Raw genomic sequence first — 21,379 nt, 5'->3', positions numbered from 1 at the left:
ACAGACACACTTGCCTACACACACTCACATGCACAAACACACACACATCACAAACACACACATACTCACAAACACATACACATAGGCACAACAGACACACTTGCCTACACACACACATCACAAACACATACACACAAACACTTTTGTAAACTCTCCATCTCATCTCTTCCTCTTTTATTTTTAAACTCCTGGCAAAGCCATGGCGAGGCACACAGGTGGGACTCTGCCTTTGAGGAGCCGCTAAAATCACTTCAAATGTGAGGATTATGGAAAAAAACCACAGGGAATTGGAGTGAGAACTCAACACCTAGTCTGTGCTGCTCCAGGCGTGAGGACCCCTGTGGCCAGAACAGACCCAGACAAAAGGTGTGCAGCAATGGGCAAGAGCTGTCCTTGAGCCTCCACCAGAGACTGCTCCCAGAATCCTTCAAGACCAGAAAGGGAAGGGGATGAAAATGAGAACCAAAACCATGGCCATTTAAAAAGCACTGCGAGGGAGAAGAGCAGTACACATCCAAGCCTGGGGTTTGCCACTCGCAAAACACCCACATCGCCAGTCTATTATGTAATGTGCACAGTTTTCCTAAAGTATTAAAAAGGGACATAGAAAATGCAAGAAATGGACACATTCTTTGGCAAAAAAAAAAGAGCCATTCTAAAAACAACTGCACGGTGACTGTTCTCAGCACACGGTAAATGGGAGAGGTGTTCTGAGATCAGGTCTCTGTGGTGCTGTTGTAGAGATAGGTAGTTTATGGGGATTTTTCTGAGGGGTTTACTTTCCTACTGCATTTGTCTTTTCAGAACTACTACAAGTTCATTAAGGATAGGAATTCCTTGCGAGAAGCCATGATGTCAGGGCAGGTAGGTAAGGACACAGTGGTGTCATAGCAGGTAGGTAAGGCCAGAGTGATGTCATGTCATGTAGGTAAGGACACAGTGATGTCACAGCAAGTAGGCAAAGACACAATGATGTCATGGCAGGTAAGTAAGGATGCAGTGATGTCATATCAGGTAGGTAAGAATGCAGTGATACCATGACAGATAGGTAAGGACACAGTAGTGTCATGGCAGAAAGGTAAGGACACAGTGATGTCACATCAGGTAGGTAAGGATGCAGTGATATCATGGTAGATAGGCTGTTTATTACAACTTATGAGACCTCTAGTGTGTTCAGCCCACTGATCCTAGGTAGAGAGTTTTCAATTCCTTTCAATGGTAGGTCCTCACCCTAAATTCTACACATTCAGAGAAGTGGGGTGGGGAAGGGGTCAGGAAGGAGGAAAAGGACAGAGAGGTAGGGAGGAAAAAAGCTCACCCCCACAAGCACTCTTCTAAACACATTTCTATAGGGACTGTGGAAACGTTCAAAAGAGAAACAGCCAGAACATGCAATCCGCCACAGCGACCACAAGGCTCTATTTACACAAAGTTTCAACACAGACTCCTGGAACTTCTGAATACTTAAAAAAACAAAATCTTGGCTGTGTCAAAAGTTGACAAAAACATAATATGAGGTTCTGTGAAAGAAAAGAATCAGGGGGAGAGAGAGAGAGAGAGAGAGAGAGAGAGAGAGAGAGAGAGAGAGAGAGAGAGAGAGATGGTGTATGTGTGTGTGTGTGTTCTCTCCATGCTCTATTTTTGCCTGTGGTGTGTACTAATCATTTGGGTTGGCTTTAGCCAGAGGGAAGTCTGAAACAGGAAAGCCAACACACAGTTTGGGGCAGTAGTCACAGCTGAAGTAAAAGGCAAGACCAACTAGCAAGCAGGTAAAGAGTGGATGTCAGACTCCTTTTCAGGGAGTTGCAATGAGGACAGAGACCCAGAACACACACTGTTTGTAAGCTTCATTAAGTTCCCTTATTTTCAGTCTAGCTGCTCCTAGGAATCATGCAGACAAGCAAAATTCAATCTGAGTAATTGTTTTTAATGTGTAAATTTAGAAATTCCTGGATCTATTTGCCCATGTGCCCGGAGGGTATTCTTTATAAACAGCACCAGCTACACTTTGTCATTAGTTAGAATGTTTAAAAATCCCTACTTTCTCAGAGGGCAAATACTCCCTCTTGGGATGTTAGGCACACATTCAAGTATATATGACATCACTGTTAAGGATAAGATAAAAAAAAAAAAAAAAAACACGTTCAAGAAAGAAAGCAGAGGATTGGTGCTCACCCTCCTGAGAGAAGCCTTACACCAGAAGACCACATCTCACACTTACAGAAGTAGGAGCTTATCGGAAGGAAGAGGTATGGAAAATTAAGTTCAGAAAAAAAATCACTGCAAAAATCCACGGGAAACACAGCAGATCATACCTTGAATAATTCAAATTCCTTCTTTGGCATCAAAAGCTAATGACAAATGATGGGCATACGTAAGTACATATGTCATGTCAGGACAAACAAACAAAAACCCACCAATGTTTTATTTTCCTTTTGAGGCAGAGCCTTACACAGTCCAGGCTGGTCTTGAATTTACTTTGTTAGGCCAAGATGACATCGAATTCCTGATGCTCCTGCCTCTATCGGCCAAGTGCTGGGATGACGGGTATGTGACTCCACACCCACTGATACGAATTCTTTATGTCAAATGTTTGGTTGGCTCTGGGCTTCTAATAAGGTCAAATCGCTCTGGGAAAGGGGTACGGGTCTACACTTGAGAGTCACAAGGAGCTCCCAGTGCTCAGATAACTCAGTGTGACAGCCGGGATAATGGACTCCATCCAAGGCTTGGACACCTTCTTGTATTCAAGCCTAGACCTGGCCAACAATGAAGTGCTTCACAGTAGAGTCCAGGTAGGCAGTCAGTAAGTCAGTGATGCTAATGAAATCACAATAAAAATGGAGCCAGGAATGGTGATTTTTCTCACCATTGAAAATTAGGACTTCATCCCTAAGACATGAAAAAAAAAAGCTACTTGGGGTTCAGAGGTGGTGCATGGAGAGTCCACCCATTCTAGTCCTATTGCCCGACCTCACTCCAGAGAGCCAGCTCAAGTAAACGCAGCTGCCGTAACAGATGAGCTGACCAGGCTACTAAAATTCCGAAACTGTGGTGTGTGAGCCTCTGGAAGTCTTCAGGGATCAGAGGAAGAAGCTGTCCTGTCCCCTCTATATCACAGATACATCCGACCTTAATATAAAGGAGTAACAGTGTAACACCTGAACATGTGTTCATGGATGGCTAAGGCATGCTGAGTGAGGCCGGCCAGAGACTGAACGTTTAACAGCCTCTGACAGCAAAGGCTGTTAAAGATGGGGGTTTACCTTCCCAGCGGTCTTAGAGCCAACCGATGGGTAAAGAGAAAACAAAATATCTATTTGTATTTGTCAGAACTACTTCAAATTGGTGAGGAAAAACGGATTCCTAAGAGCAGTAACTTATTGCTGGATACTTTAACAGTTTCCTCAGAAAATAAATCAGAAAATCATGCACCACTCTCTATTGTCTCCACATGGCCTTTCAGTCACTCTCAAAAATAAAACCAATTTAATATCAAAGTGATTAACACACAAAAGGCATGGAACTTCTGTTTGTGGAAATCTGTTGAAGTTAACTTTTGTCCAGAATCCAAGTTACCTGTATGGTATGCGTGTATGGGGGATCAGCACGCCCCACTCCAGATTCCGGAGTTCTCATGATATCCAGAATGTTATTTGGCACAAACCCAGAGTCTCCGCTGGAATTGCGTACTTTCCACCATTGCCTTCGATCGTCAAGTATCTGTCAACATGCAAAGAACAGAGAAGAGACCGCTATAAGAAAACCTCCACACACATGCACAGACAACGTTCAACTCTTATTTCTCAATTTTCATTTGAGAATTGTTTTTTTTTTTACTTTTGATAATGAACTGAATAAAAGCACGTGAGTGACTGAAGTTCTGACCAATAACACTAAGAGGTATTGTTGATTATTATTGATATTTGTATAAAATAAGTAGTCCTAGGACAAATCCACAGCAAAGATATACTATGTCCTCAGAATGTCCCTGCCTCATTTGAGGGCAATAAAATGGCCATTCTGGAAAGTTGTATTGTTTCCATTTGTGAAATAGAAAGAGAAAATATGGAAGCTATTTTTTAACAAAATATATTGTAACAAAATGTATTGTATACATTCAAGAAATGAACTCTGTACTATGACCTAAGAAACGCTACCCTCAGTGTGGTTACCAAATGCAGTACTAGTGACATTTGTGCAAGAGTTCTCAAAGAGGAAATGTTTTCTTTGGTTAAACTATCATGATTCATCTCCACTGAGTTTATAACCAGCCTTGGTTACAAAATGAATAAATCTCAGAAGAAAAGACAATGAGGCAAGCCAAGAAAAGCACTTGCCTGTCCACAATGCCCTGTGTATCTCTTACTTGAATGAGCAACACTGTTAATTAACCTAAGTCGCTAACACTTCTAAAGAGATACAGATTCCCACTATGTACTGTGTACAAAGAAACACTTTCTTGACCTCAGCATCTCTTTCAGGGGGCTCAGATGCATGTTAAAAAATTCAGCAAACTGACTTCCTTAGAGGACGAAGCCCATGAGAACCAGTTACCTCTAAGACATCATCCTTCATAACCGAGAGCTCGCTGCTGTTCCTCGCCACGAAGTCGTACTTGGATTTGGCATATTTCTTGGGTTGTGTTTTGCCCGAGTCATAATTTCTATAAAAAGAAAGAAAGAACTCTCTGTCATTCTACTAGCTCTTCTGAAGCCTGGGCAGAAGTAACATGAGGGCCAGTCCAACCCTCTCAGAAAGCCTCTGGACTCTTAGATTGCAGGTTAGTCTGACTGAACAAACGGGCTGGAGGGATGGCTCAGCAGTTGAGAGAGGGCATCCCTCTTGCAGACGGCTTGAGTTCCATTCCCAGCCCCCACACTGGGGGCTAACCAGTACCTGTAACTCCAGCTTCAGGGGATCTGGTATCTCCTGACCTCCATCCGGTACACATATGGGAGTGGGGGATGGGCATGCATGAATAAATAAATACGTGGGTTTTGTTTTGTTTTGTTTTTTAGAACAAGCTACTGTTCAGATGAATGATGTGAAATTCCAAGGTTACTGGGTACTGGGCCAAATCTATACTCTAAACCTGTAAGCTGTCTACTAATATACATATTATGGTCAGACATGGTGTTGTATGCCTAGAATCCCAGTCTGTGAGAGGCTGAGGCAAGAAGATCACGAGTTCAATGTCATCTAAAACTACATATCAAGTTTGAGATCAGCCTATACTATGTGAGACCCCATCTCAAAAAGAAGGAGAAAGAACACACGGCCGAGAGTGACGGTGGTCAGCATCCCTACCATGAAAGGAGCAAAACCTAGGTGTGCAGTCAAAGGAGACTGTGGACAACATCCAATGCACAACCTCAGTTACATGCTGACTTTACTTACTCAAGCAACCTTTTGTAACCAACTTAACACATTAAAATTATGTCTGGGGACCATTAAAAAAAAGAACCTTGCCCAGTTATCAAAAGTGCAAAAGAAGGACCCATCAAGTGTACAGCCAGCAACCTTCTCAAGCAAAGAAGAAAACACAGTTTCTAACTCACTATAAGATTTTAAAATTATAATCACTGATGTATGGGCCCTATTTTTTTAAAAAAAGATATTTTCTTTAAAAACCAAATGCCACTTCTAATAATCAGCATTAGCAGATTCAACAATGTATTTGATATTACTTATTTTTACACTACAGGATAAAATGTCAAGCATTAAACAGTATCCTTATTTCCAGCATCTCTGGCACAATGGTTCAACAGTAAAATGATAACACCAAGACTTAGTGCTCCTGTTCCCCGACATTCTCCAATCCCATTTCTACATTCCCTCACAAATCTCTACGAAAAAACCCAATACACTGAGATTAAAGACAGTCATCCATCCAGGTCCGCTGGCATGGCAAGTCACTCCTGGGCTCGAAGAAGCCAGCATTAGAAACAGGCTAACCCTTTCACAGGCTAACCCTTTCACAGGCTAACCCTTTCACAGGCTAACCCTTTCACAGGCTAACCCTTTCACAGGTCTGTAATCTCCCTCAGGCTCTCATTCCATCAGACGCGATGACTAGAACAAAGGAAGATTTTAAGTTGTGCAGGCTAAAAAAAAAAATTTTTTTTAAATAAAAAATAAAAATAAATAAAAATAAATAAATAAAATTTTAAAAATTAAAAAATATATAAATAAATAATGAAAAGATAAAAAAATTGAGGTGTACAGACTACCAACCATTTTCAGCATATTAAGTAAAAATAAAATTATAGCCACTAATCATTATACATTTTTGGTTTGGTTTTTATGATAAGGTCTCAAACTCTAGTACAGGGTGGTGTAGAACTCACTACATATCCCAGAAGTGTCTAAAACTCATCAGGACCTTCTTGCCTCAGATTCCTGAATGCTGAGATTACAGGTATGAACGACAACACCTGACTTATGTTATTAATATGTTATGAATAATCCTAGTTTAAAGCCTGTTAAGTTCTAGATTTTACATTCCTTCTTCTACTGTGATAGTTCTGCTGCTAGCTAGCTTATATATTTACACTATACTAAGATTCTAATTGGGGTGTTAAAGAAATCCACCCACCCCAAAAGTTAGAAAAATAGTAATTTCCACTCTTTCTCTTTTCTTTTCCCTGTTTCTCTCTTCTATAATCTGTAGAAGAACCAGCACAGATAAGGAGAGTAGATTGTATTCTAAGAACAGGAAACTTCTTGCAACTATCTGGGTCTACCTGAATCAGTTCACTAACAAGCTCTAGCCAAACACAGCAGTGCATACAGGATGATGGCAGCTGCAGAGGGGTCGCAATAGACCAGGTAAAGAACTTGCAGAGAGTCATTGACTGGGCTATCCTGATACCACTACTCAGCTGGGATCACTATAACCTGGGATGGATGGCCATGGCTAGAATCACTGATGTTCCATGTTGTAAAGAAAATATGTCATTATTGCAAAAGCCATCGGAAAATGCTGATCTGCTGTGATTCACACAAGGGTCCTGAATTACTTATGATTAAATGCAATTGTTTCTATATCCAAGAAAGGTAGCAGGTGACTATCTATTATTTGGCCAAATCGCCCATCATGCCACAAGGCGAGCTTGTCTGCCTTTGAAAAGCTGTGGCTGACTGCTAAGCTGGTGTGACTGGTTAGGCAGGGAAACCCTGAAATTCCCGCTGCCTCTGCCTCTGCTCAGTGGTTTTGTTATGTTTTTAATTTTGCTTTTGAGGCAAGATCTCCTTATGTAACCACGGCTGGTCTGGAACTCACCGTGTATCCCAGACCAGCCTTGAACTCAGGGCCATACTCAAAGGCATATTTGGAATTCAATCATAATTAGCTCAACATAATTTGACCATAATGCTAGTCCTTAAAGTTCATAGAATTCTTGTCTCTGTTGTAGATATCTAAATCTGCACTGCATTTCATTACGGTGTTACTTTACCTTTCTGAGTCAATCTTGAAAGATGTGGTTGAGTGAATACATCAAAGACTCAGGCCCCCAAGAGCCCACAATGCTCACACGGAACAAGACGAGCTTTTAAAAGACACTGAGTCACACTCCCACAGTCAATGGCAGAGACTAAATCATGGGTAATATTCTGCCTTACAGACTGTGGGGACTGCAGTGTCGGACGCAGTCATTCAGCCATTCAATCCACCAAATCTGTACTTACTGACCACTGAGGGAGCACAGTGCATGTGTACATGGAAGGCTAAGCACACGTGTGTACATGCTTATGGAAACTGATGTCTAGCATCTTCCTTTATCATTTCCCACTGTACATATTGCAGGAGAGCCTCTCCCTGAACTCAGAGCTCATCAGTTCTAGCTTGCCCAGGTGATTCCCTGTCTCTCTCTCCCAGATGCTGGAGACATAAGCAGCCTCCATGTCTGCCCAGGTTTTATATGGGTTCTAAGCATTTGAGCTCTCTTCTGCCCACTTGCAGGGCAAGTGCTTTATCCCCTGAGCCACCTCCACATGCACTAATCTTTTTTTAAGTAATTAAGACTTGTTTATATGTTGGTAATTTCAAAATCCATTATTCACTGCTGACTTTTCTTTGAACTCAATTTAATATGTTGTGGTACACTTAGAGGAGTGACACTATCTAACGTCCGGGAACCGCCCTTTGCTGTCCTTAACAAAGCTCCCACTACCATTTTTCAGACACATCCTAGGTTGGCCTTGAACTTCTGACCCTCCTGACCCACCTCCAAGTGCTTGAGTTACAGGCGTGTACCCATGGTGGTTTTCTGTGGTGCTGAGGATTAAATCCAGGACCTTATGCATGCTGGGTGAGCAAAGCAATAAACAGACTGGACTACATCCCAGCCGTACCTCAGATTCTAAAGGAAAATAACACATTGAAGCTCCTTATGGAGGAAGAAATGCATGCTGGGACACCTTCCATCTTAAGTGAATATGCATCCCCTATACTGTCTCTATTTAAACAGTTAATTGTATCTAGTGCAAACACACATTCACACTCACACACATACACACACACACAGAGAAAGAGAGAGAGAGAGAGAGAGAGAGAGAGAGAGAGAGAGAGAGAGAGAGAGAGAGAAAGAGAGAGAGAGAGAGAGTCTGAGATAGAAAGAATCCCACACCATAGACCAGGCTAGCCAATAATACTCTATGTAGCCTTGAACTCATCACGTCACTCCTCAGTCAAGCCAAGCACTGGGATTACAGGCAAATGCTGCCACACCTGGCTTATTCTAATGATTCTAACATTCTGTCTACAAGAGGGGTTATATTTAGGTTCTATATTTTGTTTTTAGTTTTTGCTAATGCAGAAAAGGCAGAAATTGTTTCTTTTCTAGGTTACTGAGCTGGGAAACTCTTTGAGGAGACTCTGTCATGGGACTGTGTGGGTGAGTGACAGCCACAGCACAGGTGCAGAGCTTAGTCTGTCACTTCCACCTTGCTTGAGCTAGGGTCTCTTGTCCCTCACTGCATACCAGGATAGCTGGCCTTCTGACTTCAAGGGACCCTCCTGTCTCTAGCTCCTATGTCACTGAAGGAGCTCTGTGCTTACAGACACGTGCTAATATGAGTTCTGGGATCAGAACTTGGGCCTTCATGCCTGGGTAGCAAGCACTTTGCTCACTGACTAGTGTCCACAGCCTAGAGGAGCTCTTTAGTGATTCTCTGGTGGGTACTAATGGAACAACCAGCGAAGTTCAAAGACAGCTCCTTCCACCTACTGTACAGACCACCGTCAGATGTATCTTTTAAAATAGCAGAAGCCACCCAGGGGGACTGGCACTGAGAATTACAGACTAGATGTCCTGACTCTCCTGCCTATCAAAACCAGGTCTATAAGGGATGATGGAAATCTTATCCAATTGTGAACAGACAAAAGCTTAAGTAAAACAAAGCAATTCCCACCCTTTCCCCCTACTCCATTCCCCCGTCACCCCGCCCCCATTCCTGTTAGCCCGAATCACCCTCAGCTACCCAGAGTGCCCCACATGGCGTCTGTCGAGTGTTACCTATCTACATGACGATTAGGAGTTGATTTGAAAGGCATGGCAGCCTCCCCTTGGTCCACGTGTGGTCCTCTGTGGTACATGCTGTTACTGAACGTATATCCATCAGCTGGAGGACAGTCGGACACATTGGAATGCTGGAAGACAGAAGCACATCGGGGTGTCACCAGGTGCTGCTGGCATGAGTCCCCTGTCAGTCAACCAGAACCCTGCCCTAAACTGTCACAGGACTGCTCATTGAGCTATTATGCTGACACAGGGGGGATCTGGTTTTGTTATTAGTGTACAGGGTAAATCTTAATTCTGAAAATCTTAAATATAAAATCAGGAAGTTCTCTCCTGAGGAATTTCGACGATAGATGTTTTTGATATTAGACTTTAAACACTGAATAATAGAATTAGAAGATGACTTTAACCTTTGCTCCCCGTTTTAGAACACATTTAAACAGTCCTATGAAGCTAGTATCACACGAAAACTCTTTCTTTTCTATTACAATGGAATCATATCACTTGACTTTTTTTTTCATTTAAAAAAGTACCCCCAAACACTGTTGTAAAATTGTTACAAATGGCTGTACTGTTATCACTATAACAGGAAACAGATACACACAAAAAACTTTGACCTTGTTAGTCAAGACTCCAGGAGAAGATAATTCTGTAATCAGTTTTTATCTTGTGGTTGACACAATTATGATCTATTGGCTACTCCCAAGGGAGACTTGAAGCCCGTGACCTTTGAGCATGGTGACTTTAAAGGCATGGGGGACATATGTTCAGATGGAAAACAACCAAAAAGTTCACTTCCAGCTTTCACATGGCTTCTGTAGGTTAAAAATAATGTGAGAGAGTGTGATGGATGCTGAGGCAGGAGAATTTCCTGGAGTTTCCATTATTTATGGGTTCTCTGGGACAACCTATCTGAACCTGGGAAGGTTTGAGAAGCATCTAAGCTGACTAGTACAACAGTGAACTCTAACAAAAAGGCTGGTAGGAATGAGGCTGACTTCATCCACAGGCAATGTCTCCAGTGGGCCAGGGTGTATATCATAATCCACAATTAGATACCCACCTGGAATACACATGTGGGAGCAGATCCTCACAAACAAACATACACAGATATTTAGCAGCCATTTAAACACCTAGGATCAGTTGATTACACTAACCCTTCCCCAGAGAGCCAGCAGGGATACAGAATTCAGTTAGGTAATTTTAAAAAATCAAAGTCTTGAGCAACCGGGGTCAGAAAGAGCAAGAGGCATCTCCACCTTTTGCCTATTTCTTAGACAGAACAGCTCCTGGCCAGGAGGAAATCACAGGTCCTGAGAATGACTGGACATGCCAAGGGGGAGGAGACAAGGAAGGAGAGTGACTAAGCTGTGACCACACAGCCTCACTGAGGTTGCTGCAGGGTCAGAGGAGGCAGGGAAGTTGATAGCGTCCTCCACACTCATCGGTTCATCATCACCTACGCCTTTCAGTTACAAACAAAAGCACCAGATCCTGAATTTGCACGAGACACACTGCAAGTGCATTTATTCTAGTAGCAATAAAAGATAGTAAAGTCTCTCTCCCCACAATGATCACGCTTCTCACGCGTTCAAAGTCACCATCATCTGTGCTGTTCACTCAAGATCTCAGCCTGGCAAGCATCCTATGTGCCATTCCTGTAAGCCTCAGAATGGGCACTTAAATCATAAAGTGTGAAATTCTTTACAGCAGGAAAATGACAGCTCGAGACAAGGGAGGACCCTCAATAATTCTTTTAAAATTACGTGTTCAGAGTAGACATGTGTAGGCACTCACAGCCTAGAACACACATCCCATACCCTCTTTAAACAGCACTGTGAAAGAACTCACAAAGGTGTGAATTTCCAAGGCACACATTATTAAGTGGCACATTTTCTACCATGAGATAAAGCCCACAGGATGGACAGTTTTATGACTTGAAAACAGCTGTAAGTAACTATGGCAACACCAAATGAACAACCATTTCCTGTGTGTATGCATCAGTCTCTTCCCTAGTATGGCTGTTTTCTAAATGGAAGGAAAATTCACAGTCATGAGGTCTGAACTACCAAACGCAGGCAGGGACATATGCAACTCAGCCAGTGTGAGGTCACCGTCCTCAGACATTTAGAGGAAAGGCCAGGTGTGAAGTCTAGTCTTCCTTTTGGGGCTGCCAGAGGGAAAACAGTCACATTCACAGAAAGAGGACTTCAAACAAGTAGGTCAGTTTTAGTTTAGAAGTTATGCATTGCCTTTTAGAGAAGAATCTGTGTTTGTGAGGACCGCGTGTATGAGTGTATGAGAATCTGTGTGTGTGTCGTGAGTGCACACATATGTGTATGTGTGTTAAGGCTGACATCAAGGCCTTCCTTTATTTGCTCCTACCTTTTTTTTAAAAGAGTTGTCCTCTGAACGAGAACCTTACTGACTAGCTGGCTGGTGAGCTCCAGGGATCCTCCTGCCTCCGCTTCCCCAGCTCCAGGATTCCAGGTGCATACCACCATACCTGATTTTATCGTGAGGGCTGGGTGACAGGAGCTGGGTGGGAGACAGGTCCTCCTGCTTACACATACACTGTGTGTGCTGAGCTGTCTCTCCAGCCCACAGAGCACAGTACATTTCCTACATAGCATCACCATCCAAAGAACAAATTTGTCCAGGGGAACAAGTTTAAGCAATTTAACTTGTATGTATGTTTCTCCTTAAAAGTGGTCAGAGGCACACTGTGCTGCGGTTTGCTAATGCTTTTCCTCCTATTGTGCCTGCACATTACAAATCTGCTCATCAGACACTTTTTAAAAGGAGAACGAATGGCCCGGACTTTGGAAGTTTCAAGCCGCTATCCACTGCTGCGTTTTTATGCTAGTCTTCACCCATGTGGTCACATGAGTCCTGGGCATGCCATTCGTAATTTGCTCAGTTTTAAACGCTGTTGAATTTTCCTTTCCAATGGGGCCAAAAACACACACAAAAAAGGTCATTTTAATCCACATGATAGCATGCCCAATCTCACTCCTCTCATTTGCTCTGCAGACAGGGTTATATGCTAAATCTTAATCAATAACTGAAAGGCAAAAGCCACGGTATGACCTTGTGCAGGCACAATGCATTTGTGGTCATTTGTCAAAAGATGGAAGTCCACAAAATGGTGGTTCCTCTATATGCTTCAGAAGATTAGAGCAGAAGGAGAGCGGAAGCAGTAGCTACAGTATCAGGGAGAGAGAGAGGAAGGTGGCAGAGAGGGAGAGAGCAGTAGGGTTAGGGGAGGGGATGATAGTGGAAGGAAGAGAAGGAGGGAAGGAGGGGAGACAGGAAGATGAAGGAGGAGGGAGAGATCAAGGTATCATGAAAAAGTTGCTTAGAATCAACAGGATCTAGGTTCAGGGAACTGCCTTGAGAGTCTCAAGATGTGAGAGTCAACAGTGCCTGTGGGCAAGCTCCTGACAAGAGAAAAGGGACAGGGTGGCCTGAGGAACAGGACAGGACAGAGAGTGACTCGGCTGGGGTAGGGGAATAGAGGCGTCCCACCAACAGTCACAAACACAAGGAAGAAGGAGAGATAACTCTGGATGGCGGAAGGAGGTAACATCTAGTCACTGGTTCTAGAATGTTCTTCAGCGAGTGCTGACCCCCACTATTACAGCTTCCACAGAGACCAGACATGATGGATCCTGACCTCTGTGGACAGCCTCTTGCTGTCCTGTTTGCGTTGGTGTTCTGCGTTGGCCACGGACTCAGCCAGCTGATACATGTCTTGCTCTGTGGGCGCGCCCATGAAGTTGAGCATCGGGGGCTCCCAGCCGCTGCGGAACCTCGGCACATAAGGTGGGATGAACTGTTCTTTCGGCCACTCTGCTCTGTAGGAGGACATCGGGTTTATATGTTAAATAATGTGTTCTCAGTCAACAGTTCTCTCTGCACAAAGCAACTCTGTTTCTCAGGAAAGGAAAGAAAACCCATTAATGCCAGTGGTCCAAACAAACCAGAAGAGATTTTACCCAGCAGTATGACCACAGCTTCCACGTTTCTCTATGTTGCCTTCACTTTCCCTGAACTCTGATGCTCAGCATGGGTGTAGGATGCTTAACATTTGTTCATAAGAATAGAAAGGCAGTTGAGTATTTAAAGTTTGGGACTTAGCCGCATCTAAAGAACTTTCCAGTGTTCACCTCTCCCTCAGTCCCTTCAAGCATTAAGCCAGGGTGGGAATCTTTGAAAACAGAAACATCCAAGACTGTTATGAAGGTACATGGTTTTCTCAAAGCTGCAAAACTATCCTAAAATGAAGCAGATGACCGATTTTACAAATTAAATGTACCAGCCTCACTGTCAGTAAGAAACATCAACTAATCCGTGGTCACAATCAACATCCGCTCATAAGCCAATGCCCTTGAGAAACCGGTTCACACAAGCTCTCTGTCCATCTCAAGTCACAGAAGTGGCTGCTGCAGAGATTACAGCTCTGCTTCCCACTGTGCTCTTGGCCACACTTTCCACGGCTGACTTACTCTGATGGGTTGGGTCTGCTCTGAGGAAATGAGGCCCTTTATTCAAACTGTTTGGTTGCTTTCTTGATTCTTTTCGCTTTTGTGTACTTTTCAATCCCACATTCATTACCTAACAGCCGTGATACGGATCTGAAGTGACCGAGGCCGCGTGTTAAACACTAACTATATATTTCTTTTTGATACAGCTATTTAAACCATCATTAATTTTTCTGATTTTGTGATAGGGCTCAAAACAAAGTCACCGAATACACTCCAAGCAATTTTTGTATTCTGAGATGTGACAGATTTAATGAGCCTTATGGAAAGAAAAAAACCCAGCCCAGGCTTGTCATAATATCACAACCAGCATAAATCTAACATTTTACAAACGTACTAGACCGCTTTAATACAGCATGAGATATAAAATGGGAGCCAGAGAGGTGGCTCAGAAGCTAAGAGCACTGGCTGTTCTTCCAGAAGACCCAGGCTTAGTTCCTGACACCCACATGGGACTTCAGGTCCAGGGAATTCTGTACCTTTTCCTGGCCTCTTTGAGTACCAGGTAAGCATGCCATACATATACATACATGCAGGCACTCACATGTAAACATAAAATAAAACCTAATAAATCTTTTAAAGAAGATCTAAATACCATAATAAAATATAGAATATGATCTAGTGGTCCACAGATATTATAAATCAGTATGCAAATAAACACAAATAGTATTTACAACATGAAAAATAGTATGTACCACTTTAAGGAATTTTAGAGTACAAATTGTATTCCAATATATACAGTAGCCAAAGGCCAGGAAGTTAAGTGGGACTGCCTTGTGTGTATCTCAATAAAAGCAAAAATGTGTTATAAATTGGTCCATATCTTTTAGATTAGCCCTCCAGGAGAACAAGGACAAACTTCCAGAGATTAATTGGTAACTGGTCACGACACTGAATGATTTGCAGGAAAAGAAAAAGGTTTAGTCAAATAAAGTACGATGAAAGGTTATCACATGGACAAACTTTACTGACAAACGATGATTTTTAATTTAGCCACACATCTTTTTTTCCAGTGGGCGATGGTTCTTACCCCAGAGAGGGCTGATTACTAAGGAGCCCATGCTAGACCATTCATAGCTACTTTTGCCCTTGGCTATGGTGGACCTAACTAGCAGACTGATCTCTGAAAACAGTTGCAGGGTCTCCTTAGCAAAAACATGACTCAAAGTTAGAGACAAAAAGAAGGGTGGGGGAGCAGAACCTACACTTGTCATTCTCCACCACCTTCAGAATCCGCTTAACCTGCTGCGAAGACTTCTCAGCCAACCCTGCTTCGCTCTGGATGCCTCCTTTTCCACACCATTCCTCTTCCAGCCTTTCTCCACACACCGACTACCCAAAGTCCCTCCCTCCTCCCTCAGCTCTGAACTCTTACTGCGGCTTGCCTCCATTTCTGCTTCTCTGTGAACTGCCCAGTATTTACTGACACTCTACACATCCCACTGAAAGGCCACGGAGGGAAGGGATTATGAATCCTGACCCCAGAGCTCTGTCACTTAAGATATTGTGTGACTTTAGGTCAATGAGTTGACCTTGTTGAGCCTTATTTCTTCATCTGTGAAACAGAAATATCAACCTATCTCTATAAAATGCATGGAGAGCGCAGAGCATACACTGTATGCTTGAACGTGTGTGTGTGTGTGTGTGTGTGTGTGTGTGTATGTGTGTGTTTGTGTGTCCACCTCTCTTCACTCTGCTTCTGTCCCATTCCTTTCTTCTGTATACCATATATTTAATTGGCATCATGCTTTTAATTTTTAAAATTATATGTATTTAGTCAACTCATGTGTGTATTCGGGGGTGGGGAGTGGGTTATATATGCCATGGTGTGCATCTGGAGATCATAGCACAACTATATGGAGTCAGTTCTTTCCTTCTACCATGTGGGTCTCAGGGATGAAACTCTGGTTGTCAGGCTCGGCAGCAAGCACCTTCACCTGCTGAGCCATCTTGCTGGCCCAACTTGACTCTAAGCTTTTCAGCGATATCGGCTTCTTCATTCCTTAACACATAGCTCTTTAGAAAGCAGAATCTTGCCTAAGCGTCTTACTGTTCAGTGCAACAGAGCGAGTGCTCGGAGCATCCCAGGTACTGACTGCTGAGCCGCTCCTGTACTTACCTCACTTTCATCCAAGCCTCTCCCAGTGACATCCACAGCTGCCGTTCCTCTGGAGTGACTGTATAATTTAAGAAATCAACTGTGTCTTTCGTCAACAGTGGGCTGAGTACCGAAATGGCCAGTTCGGGGCCACCTGTTGCCTGGACCACCTGAGTGGAGAACAAATGTTTTTAGCAAGACAATGACCCCTTGTACACTTCTAAAATCTATACACAAAAATTAATTCCGAAATGAAGCGCTGTTTTCATATGTTTACATTAAAATTTTATGTATAACATATTATAGAGAGAAAACAGTTTCTCAAACTGACTTATCCAGACTGAGGGTACATTAATACATAAAGTTAATAGTTTTAAGGACATCCTAGCACCTTCATACTGGCTACAGGCATTGATTACTTTCCCAGCAAAATACTAAGGACAGTGCAGAGACCCCTTATTCGCTGATGTAACCATTTGTTATTTTAAAAATACCAGTTACAAATGGCAAATCTATTATGTCAACATTGAAAACTGTGGGTCTAAAATGAGCACTATTGGAGGTGAAGGAAAGAAGCCTTCGGTCAGCAGTTCAGATCAGGGGAGGGAGGGACAAGATGTGAGGGAGAGGAGAGGGACAAGAGAAGAGAGGGAAGGGAGAAGAGAGGGGAAGGAAAGCAGAAGGGAGGGGAGGGGCAGAGGAGAAGGAACAATGATAAGTGGTATCCCTACTCCCCAGATTTCAATTCTAGTATCTTTCCCTGATTTGATGTGGACAATTTAATGGTCAACGGGAAACAGGTGCACACTTTGATAAGTAGAACAATGGCAAGCCTGTGTAGAACCACGCTCCACATTCGCCTCTCAGGAGCCATGTCCTGGCTGAGGAAGGCTCGTTATCTAGTACCAGACAGGCTAGATACTTTGTTAGAATCTGGCCTCCTCAGAGATGTGTTGTAGGAAGGAGTTTGTTTGGTTCTTTTGAATGGCTCTAGACTGAGCCATCTCTAGGTCAGGGGCTCTGAGGAGGCCATGCTCTTTTGTGCCTCTGTAAACACAGGATTTTCTACTTCCCCTCAAGACCCTTCCTCCATCACCAGAATCCAACTCAGGCGCTACATCTTTTGGGAATCCTAATGCCAGCATGATTCCAAAACAGGGCTTGCCTGAGACCTCCTGTCCTCAGTCTGTACATAGTACTGACACACTACATGACACCATAAAGCTTATTTTCCGATTTTCCTCGATGAGACTGACTTTAAATTGCAGGAAAGATATTTGGGGAATCTGAGAAGAAAACTGAGATGAAAAGGTGGGGTTCAAAAGCTTTGTGCTTTGTGCTTTCTGCAAATACAACAGCATGCACTATTGTTTGTTTTCTTTTGTGCTTTTGGATTTTTAGACAAGTTCTCTCTTTGCAATCTCCACCTATCTTCTACTTTTCATGGGGCCTGCTCTGTCCTCAAATTCACAGCAATCCTCTTGCCTCAGGCTCAGGGTTAGGGCTAGGGTTCCTGTGCTGGAAGTACCAGTGTGAGCCAACACGGCAGGCTCAATTCTTTCTTGGCTCGCTGTTTTTAGATTTCTGAAACAAGGTCTTCCCATGTAACTCAGGCTAGCCTGGAGCTCACCAGTCCATCAGACACATGCATTACCATGCTCAGCTTCGGCACTGAACCTTTAACTTGCAGTCTTACAAGCCTTCACAAGAAACATTCAGAGATGACTCCAGGAGTGAAGAATTAGAACACTGTGCCTTTGGGTTGGCAGAGGGGTATTACAGGCCATAATTTCCTGTGAAGAAACTCATCAGACATGGACACACGCCAATGCACCACAGCCATGTGGCACGATGAACTTGGAGAGGAGAAACTTGCAAGCCAAACACCCAACATTGTCTATTAGCTCTGGATAAAGTGCTATTCTAATGGGCACATGTGTGTGCCACGTCCCCAGTCATAAGTGAGGTATGCGTCCTTTTAAACTCTCAAAACTTCACGTTCACAGAGTCTGCACACATGCTAAGAGAAACAGGACCTATGTAAGGTAGTCTAAGAAACACACTTAAGTTATTCAGACCCTTGGATGGAAGACACTGAGAATGATTGCTTTGTTTCATTCATAAATATGCTCACCATATTTAGTGGAGTAAACAAAAAATGAACCAGATCGGAAGCACTCGGGTTCTGGATATGGGACTTCAGCTTGGCCTGTGACAGAAAGAAAACAAATACGTTACCACAAGGCAATCACCCCAAGGGTAGATACTCAAAGAACAGTCCGATGCAGACACGGATGGAGACTTCTTTCCTAACACTTCTCCTTAGAGGGGCCCCATCAGCATGGGGTGAATGAAGGGAAGAGAGAGCCAAGAAATACGGGCATTGCTTTTTAGCCACGTCTCTTTGACGTGCATGGCTTTCAATCTGATGTTTTCATGTAAGGCCAGTCAAAGCATACACCCACAAGTCTACAGGGACAACTGTATCTCTTAATTGAATTTTAGGAACATTTGGCTAGACTTTGATCCTCTGTTTGTCCTATTATATAACAATGAAGTGCACCTACCAGAAGGTTGAATCCGTGTTTAAACTTCTGGAAACAGTCAATAAATTCATCAGGAGGTGGCGGTTTTGCCCTCAGTGTTAAAACACCCTCTAATAACATTAAAAAAAAAAAAAAAGAGCAGGGAACAGGTGAGAACAGATTCACAAGGAAGTTTACTAAATGAGGGAAAAAACTACATATGCATCCACAGCTGGAAGATTATGCCAGATAGAGGCCTTCACTCTACAACATCTCTTATTTCAATAAATTAAGAAGATCCTAAGTTTGAATGGACTCCTCTACTCTTTGGCACTCCCAGTGACTCAGTCAATTCTACAAATATGACGTGAAGTCTTCATATGTTCCAGGACTTCTTGAGATCATTATAAAGACTATAAAACTGAGTAAGTGACAAGCCCTTCTTTTAATGACCCTGAAAAATAACCGAGGAAATGAATCAGAAGTGTAACAGGTGTCACATTTAAGCACTACGACAGGAGAGTATACTGCTTGGGAAATGGGGGACATAAAAAAAATCAAAGTTTTTTCAGGGAACTTGTTGTGGGGGGGGAGGGAGGGAGGGAGGGAGAGGGAGAGGGAGAGGGAGAGGGAGAGAGAGAGAGAGAGAGAGAGAGAGAGAGAGAGATATTTTTCCTGCTCTCCTGGAATTTTCTCTATAGACCAGATTGCTCTCAAACCCACAGAGAGCAGCCTGCCTCTGCCTTGCATGCTGGAATGAAAGGCATGCACCAAGTAACTTTTAAAAGGATTTGAAAAGCTCTGTCCACCTCCCTCCAGTTTGTGGAAATAACAAGCTAAGATTAAAAGAACACATGGAGTAACAGAGAAATTGGGTGTACACAAAACACGAAATATAAATCCAGAGAAATGTGTGATTGGAGAGGGGACATTGTTTAGTTTGTGGGTGACCTTGAATGTCAAGGTAAGAAGTGACATTTCAATCAGTAGTCCACAGAAGGACATGCACTTCACGGCAGAAGTCTGAGGACTCCAACTTAGAACACTATGAAGGCTATCCTGTTGGCTGTGGCATACCTGTAACCCCACAACAAGTGGACCCAGAAGGACCAGGAGTCCAAGGTCATCCTTGGCTTTATAGCAACTTTGAGACCAGCTGTGTGAGACCCTCTCTCAAAGGTTGGTTGATCGATTAACTGATTGACTGACTGATTGATTGACTGGTTCTCCTTACAGTACAGAAGACTAGGGGGTTGAAAACTGCTTTCAAGCTGGGTTAAGAGTGATGACAGTTTCCAACTAGATGCCAATTATGAGAATGGAAAAAATGTGTACAGATGACATTGGGAAAGTAGGAAACCAGAGAGGTTTTGGTTCCGAGCATTGATAACCGGGAGGAAAGCATAGGCCATGAAACAAATGGAAGAGAGGGCTTGAAACACCACAGAACACCTCATTCAGAACGAGTGGAGGAGAGGAACATCTAAGTGTCTACGCCCAGGACAACACTGAAGGCCGTACACTCTCACTATACAGACAGGAACTACAGCAAGATTTGAAGTCAGCTGTAATGGACAAGACCTGACCTATTCTTTTATATATTCAATTGTGTCATTTGCCAGAGGAAACATAAACGACCCTGACATTTATACTTTTACACATCCAAAGCCATTGATTTTCATTTAGTATTATTTTTTTTAAATAAGGTCTGCTATCCCAGGTTGTCTGATATAACTAAGAATAATCCTCCTGCATCAGCTTTCCGAGTGCTGGCAGTTCAGCACCGAGCTTCAGAATTGCTTCTGAGCAACTATGAATGTGAATGAAGAATTGGAGGGTTTTACAACAGATTCAAATCCACTGGTATTTTAAAATACTCGGATGAAAGAAGTCAAGTTTTAATGTTAAAAAAGGTTTCATATCTACAATGAAAGAACTCTACGGAAAAGATGAGTGTTATGAGCAGAAACTAACTTTTAACTACTTGCAAAAACTGCAGACGGGTGGCTACCACCTAATCTCAGAGTCACAAGACTTAAAGGCACAGCCAGCCTGTAACATACTCTTCCCGCACCACTTGAACTTTCAATGGTGCCCGAAGCTACAGGGCCTTGGTCCAAGATCAGGGCAATGTAACCATTTCCCAGGACCCAAGCTCATCCAGCCCTGAAGTTCTCATAGTACAAGAGTAAGGAACCTTACACCTCTGGTCTGACAGCTCAAGAGTAAGGAAGGCCCCACTCACTGTGGGTCTGATAACCCTGAATAAGGAAGCCCACTTACTTGGGGTCTGAGAGCCTTAGGGCAAGGAAGTCCATTCACTGCATAAGTCTAACGCCTTTAGACTGGGGAAGCCCACTCACCGTGAGTCCGACAGCCTTAGACTGGGGACACCCACTTGTTTGGAGTCTGACAGCCTTAGACTGGGGAAGCCCGCTCCCCCACTTGCCTGCTTGCCGGCTTGTCAGCCTGCCCTCCTGCCTGCCCTCCCACCTGGCAGCTCGCCCACTCACCCGCCGGCCTGCTCACTCACCTCCAGGTCCTTTCCTTTTACTTTTCTTGCTTTTCTTCCTTTTAGAAAGCTCAGAAAATGCTTCAGCTGCTTTTTGGAGCTTTGTGATAAAAAACTCAATGTCATCCAAAATATGGTTTAAGATTTGCTGGAATGAGAAATAACAGAACAAGATA

At 43.2% G+C, this 21,379-nt stretch overlaps 1 protein-coding gene across 3 annotated transcripts in view; it reads right to left on the bottom strand.

Moving 5' to 3' along the window:
- Eps8 (epidermal growth factor receptor pathway substrate 8) overlaps positions 1-21,379 on the bottom strand; it is a 108,254-nt gene that overhangs the window by 16,258 nt on the left and 70,617 nt on the right. For all 3 annotated transcript variants that reach the window (XM_028780956.1, XM_028780958.1, XM_028780957.1), the window contains 8 exons: positions 21,225-21,351; positions 18,734-18,822; positions 18,301-18,375; positions 16,188-16,336; positions 13,201-13,381; positions 9,522-9,655; positions 4,558-4,666; positions 3,580-3,723 (listed from right to left, as the gene is read on the bottom strand). In XM_028780956.1, coding sequence (XP_028636789.1) covers positions 3,580-3,723; positions 4,558-4,666; positions 9,522-9,655; positions 13,201-13,381; positions 16,188-16,336; positions 18,301-18,375; positions 18,734-18,822; positions 21,225-21,351 — 1,008 coding nt within the window. The remainder of the gene's footprint in view (positions 1-3,579; positions 3,724-4,557; positions 4,667-9,521; positions 9,656-13,200; positions 13,382-16,187; positions 16,337-18,300; positions 18,376-18,733; positions 18,823-21,224; positions 21,352-21,379) is intronic.

Source organism: Grammomys surdaster, unplaced genomic scaffold (assembly GCF_004785775.1).
Source record: "Grammomys surdaster isolate TR1022 unplaced genomic scaffold, NIH_TR_1.0 373, whole genome shotgun sequence".
In the NCBI taxonomy this organism is placed as follows: Eukaryota; Metazoa; Chordata; class Mammalia; order Rodentia; family Muridae; genus Grammomys; species Grammomys surdaster.
The sequence above is the reverse complement of the archived record's forward strand: the minus strand, read 5'-3'. Positions and strand labels throughout refer to the sequence as shown.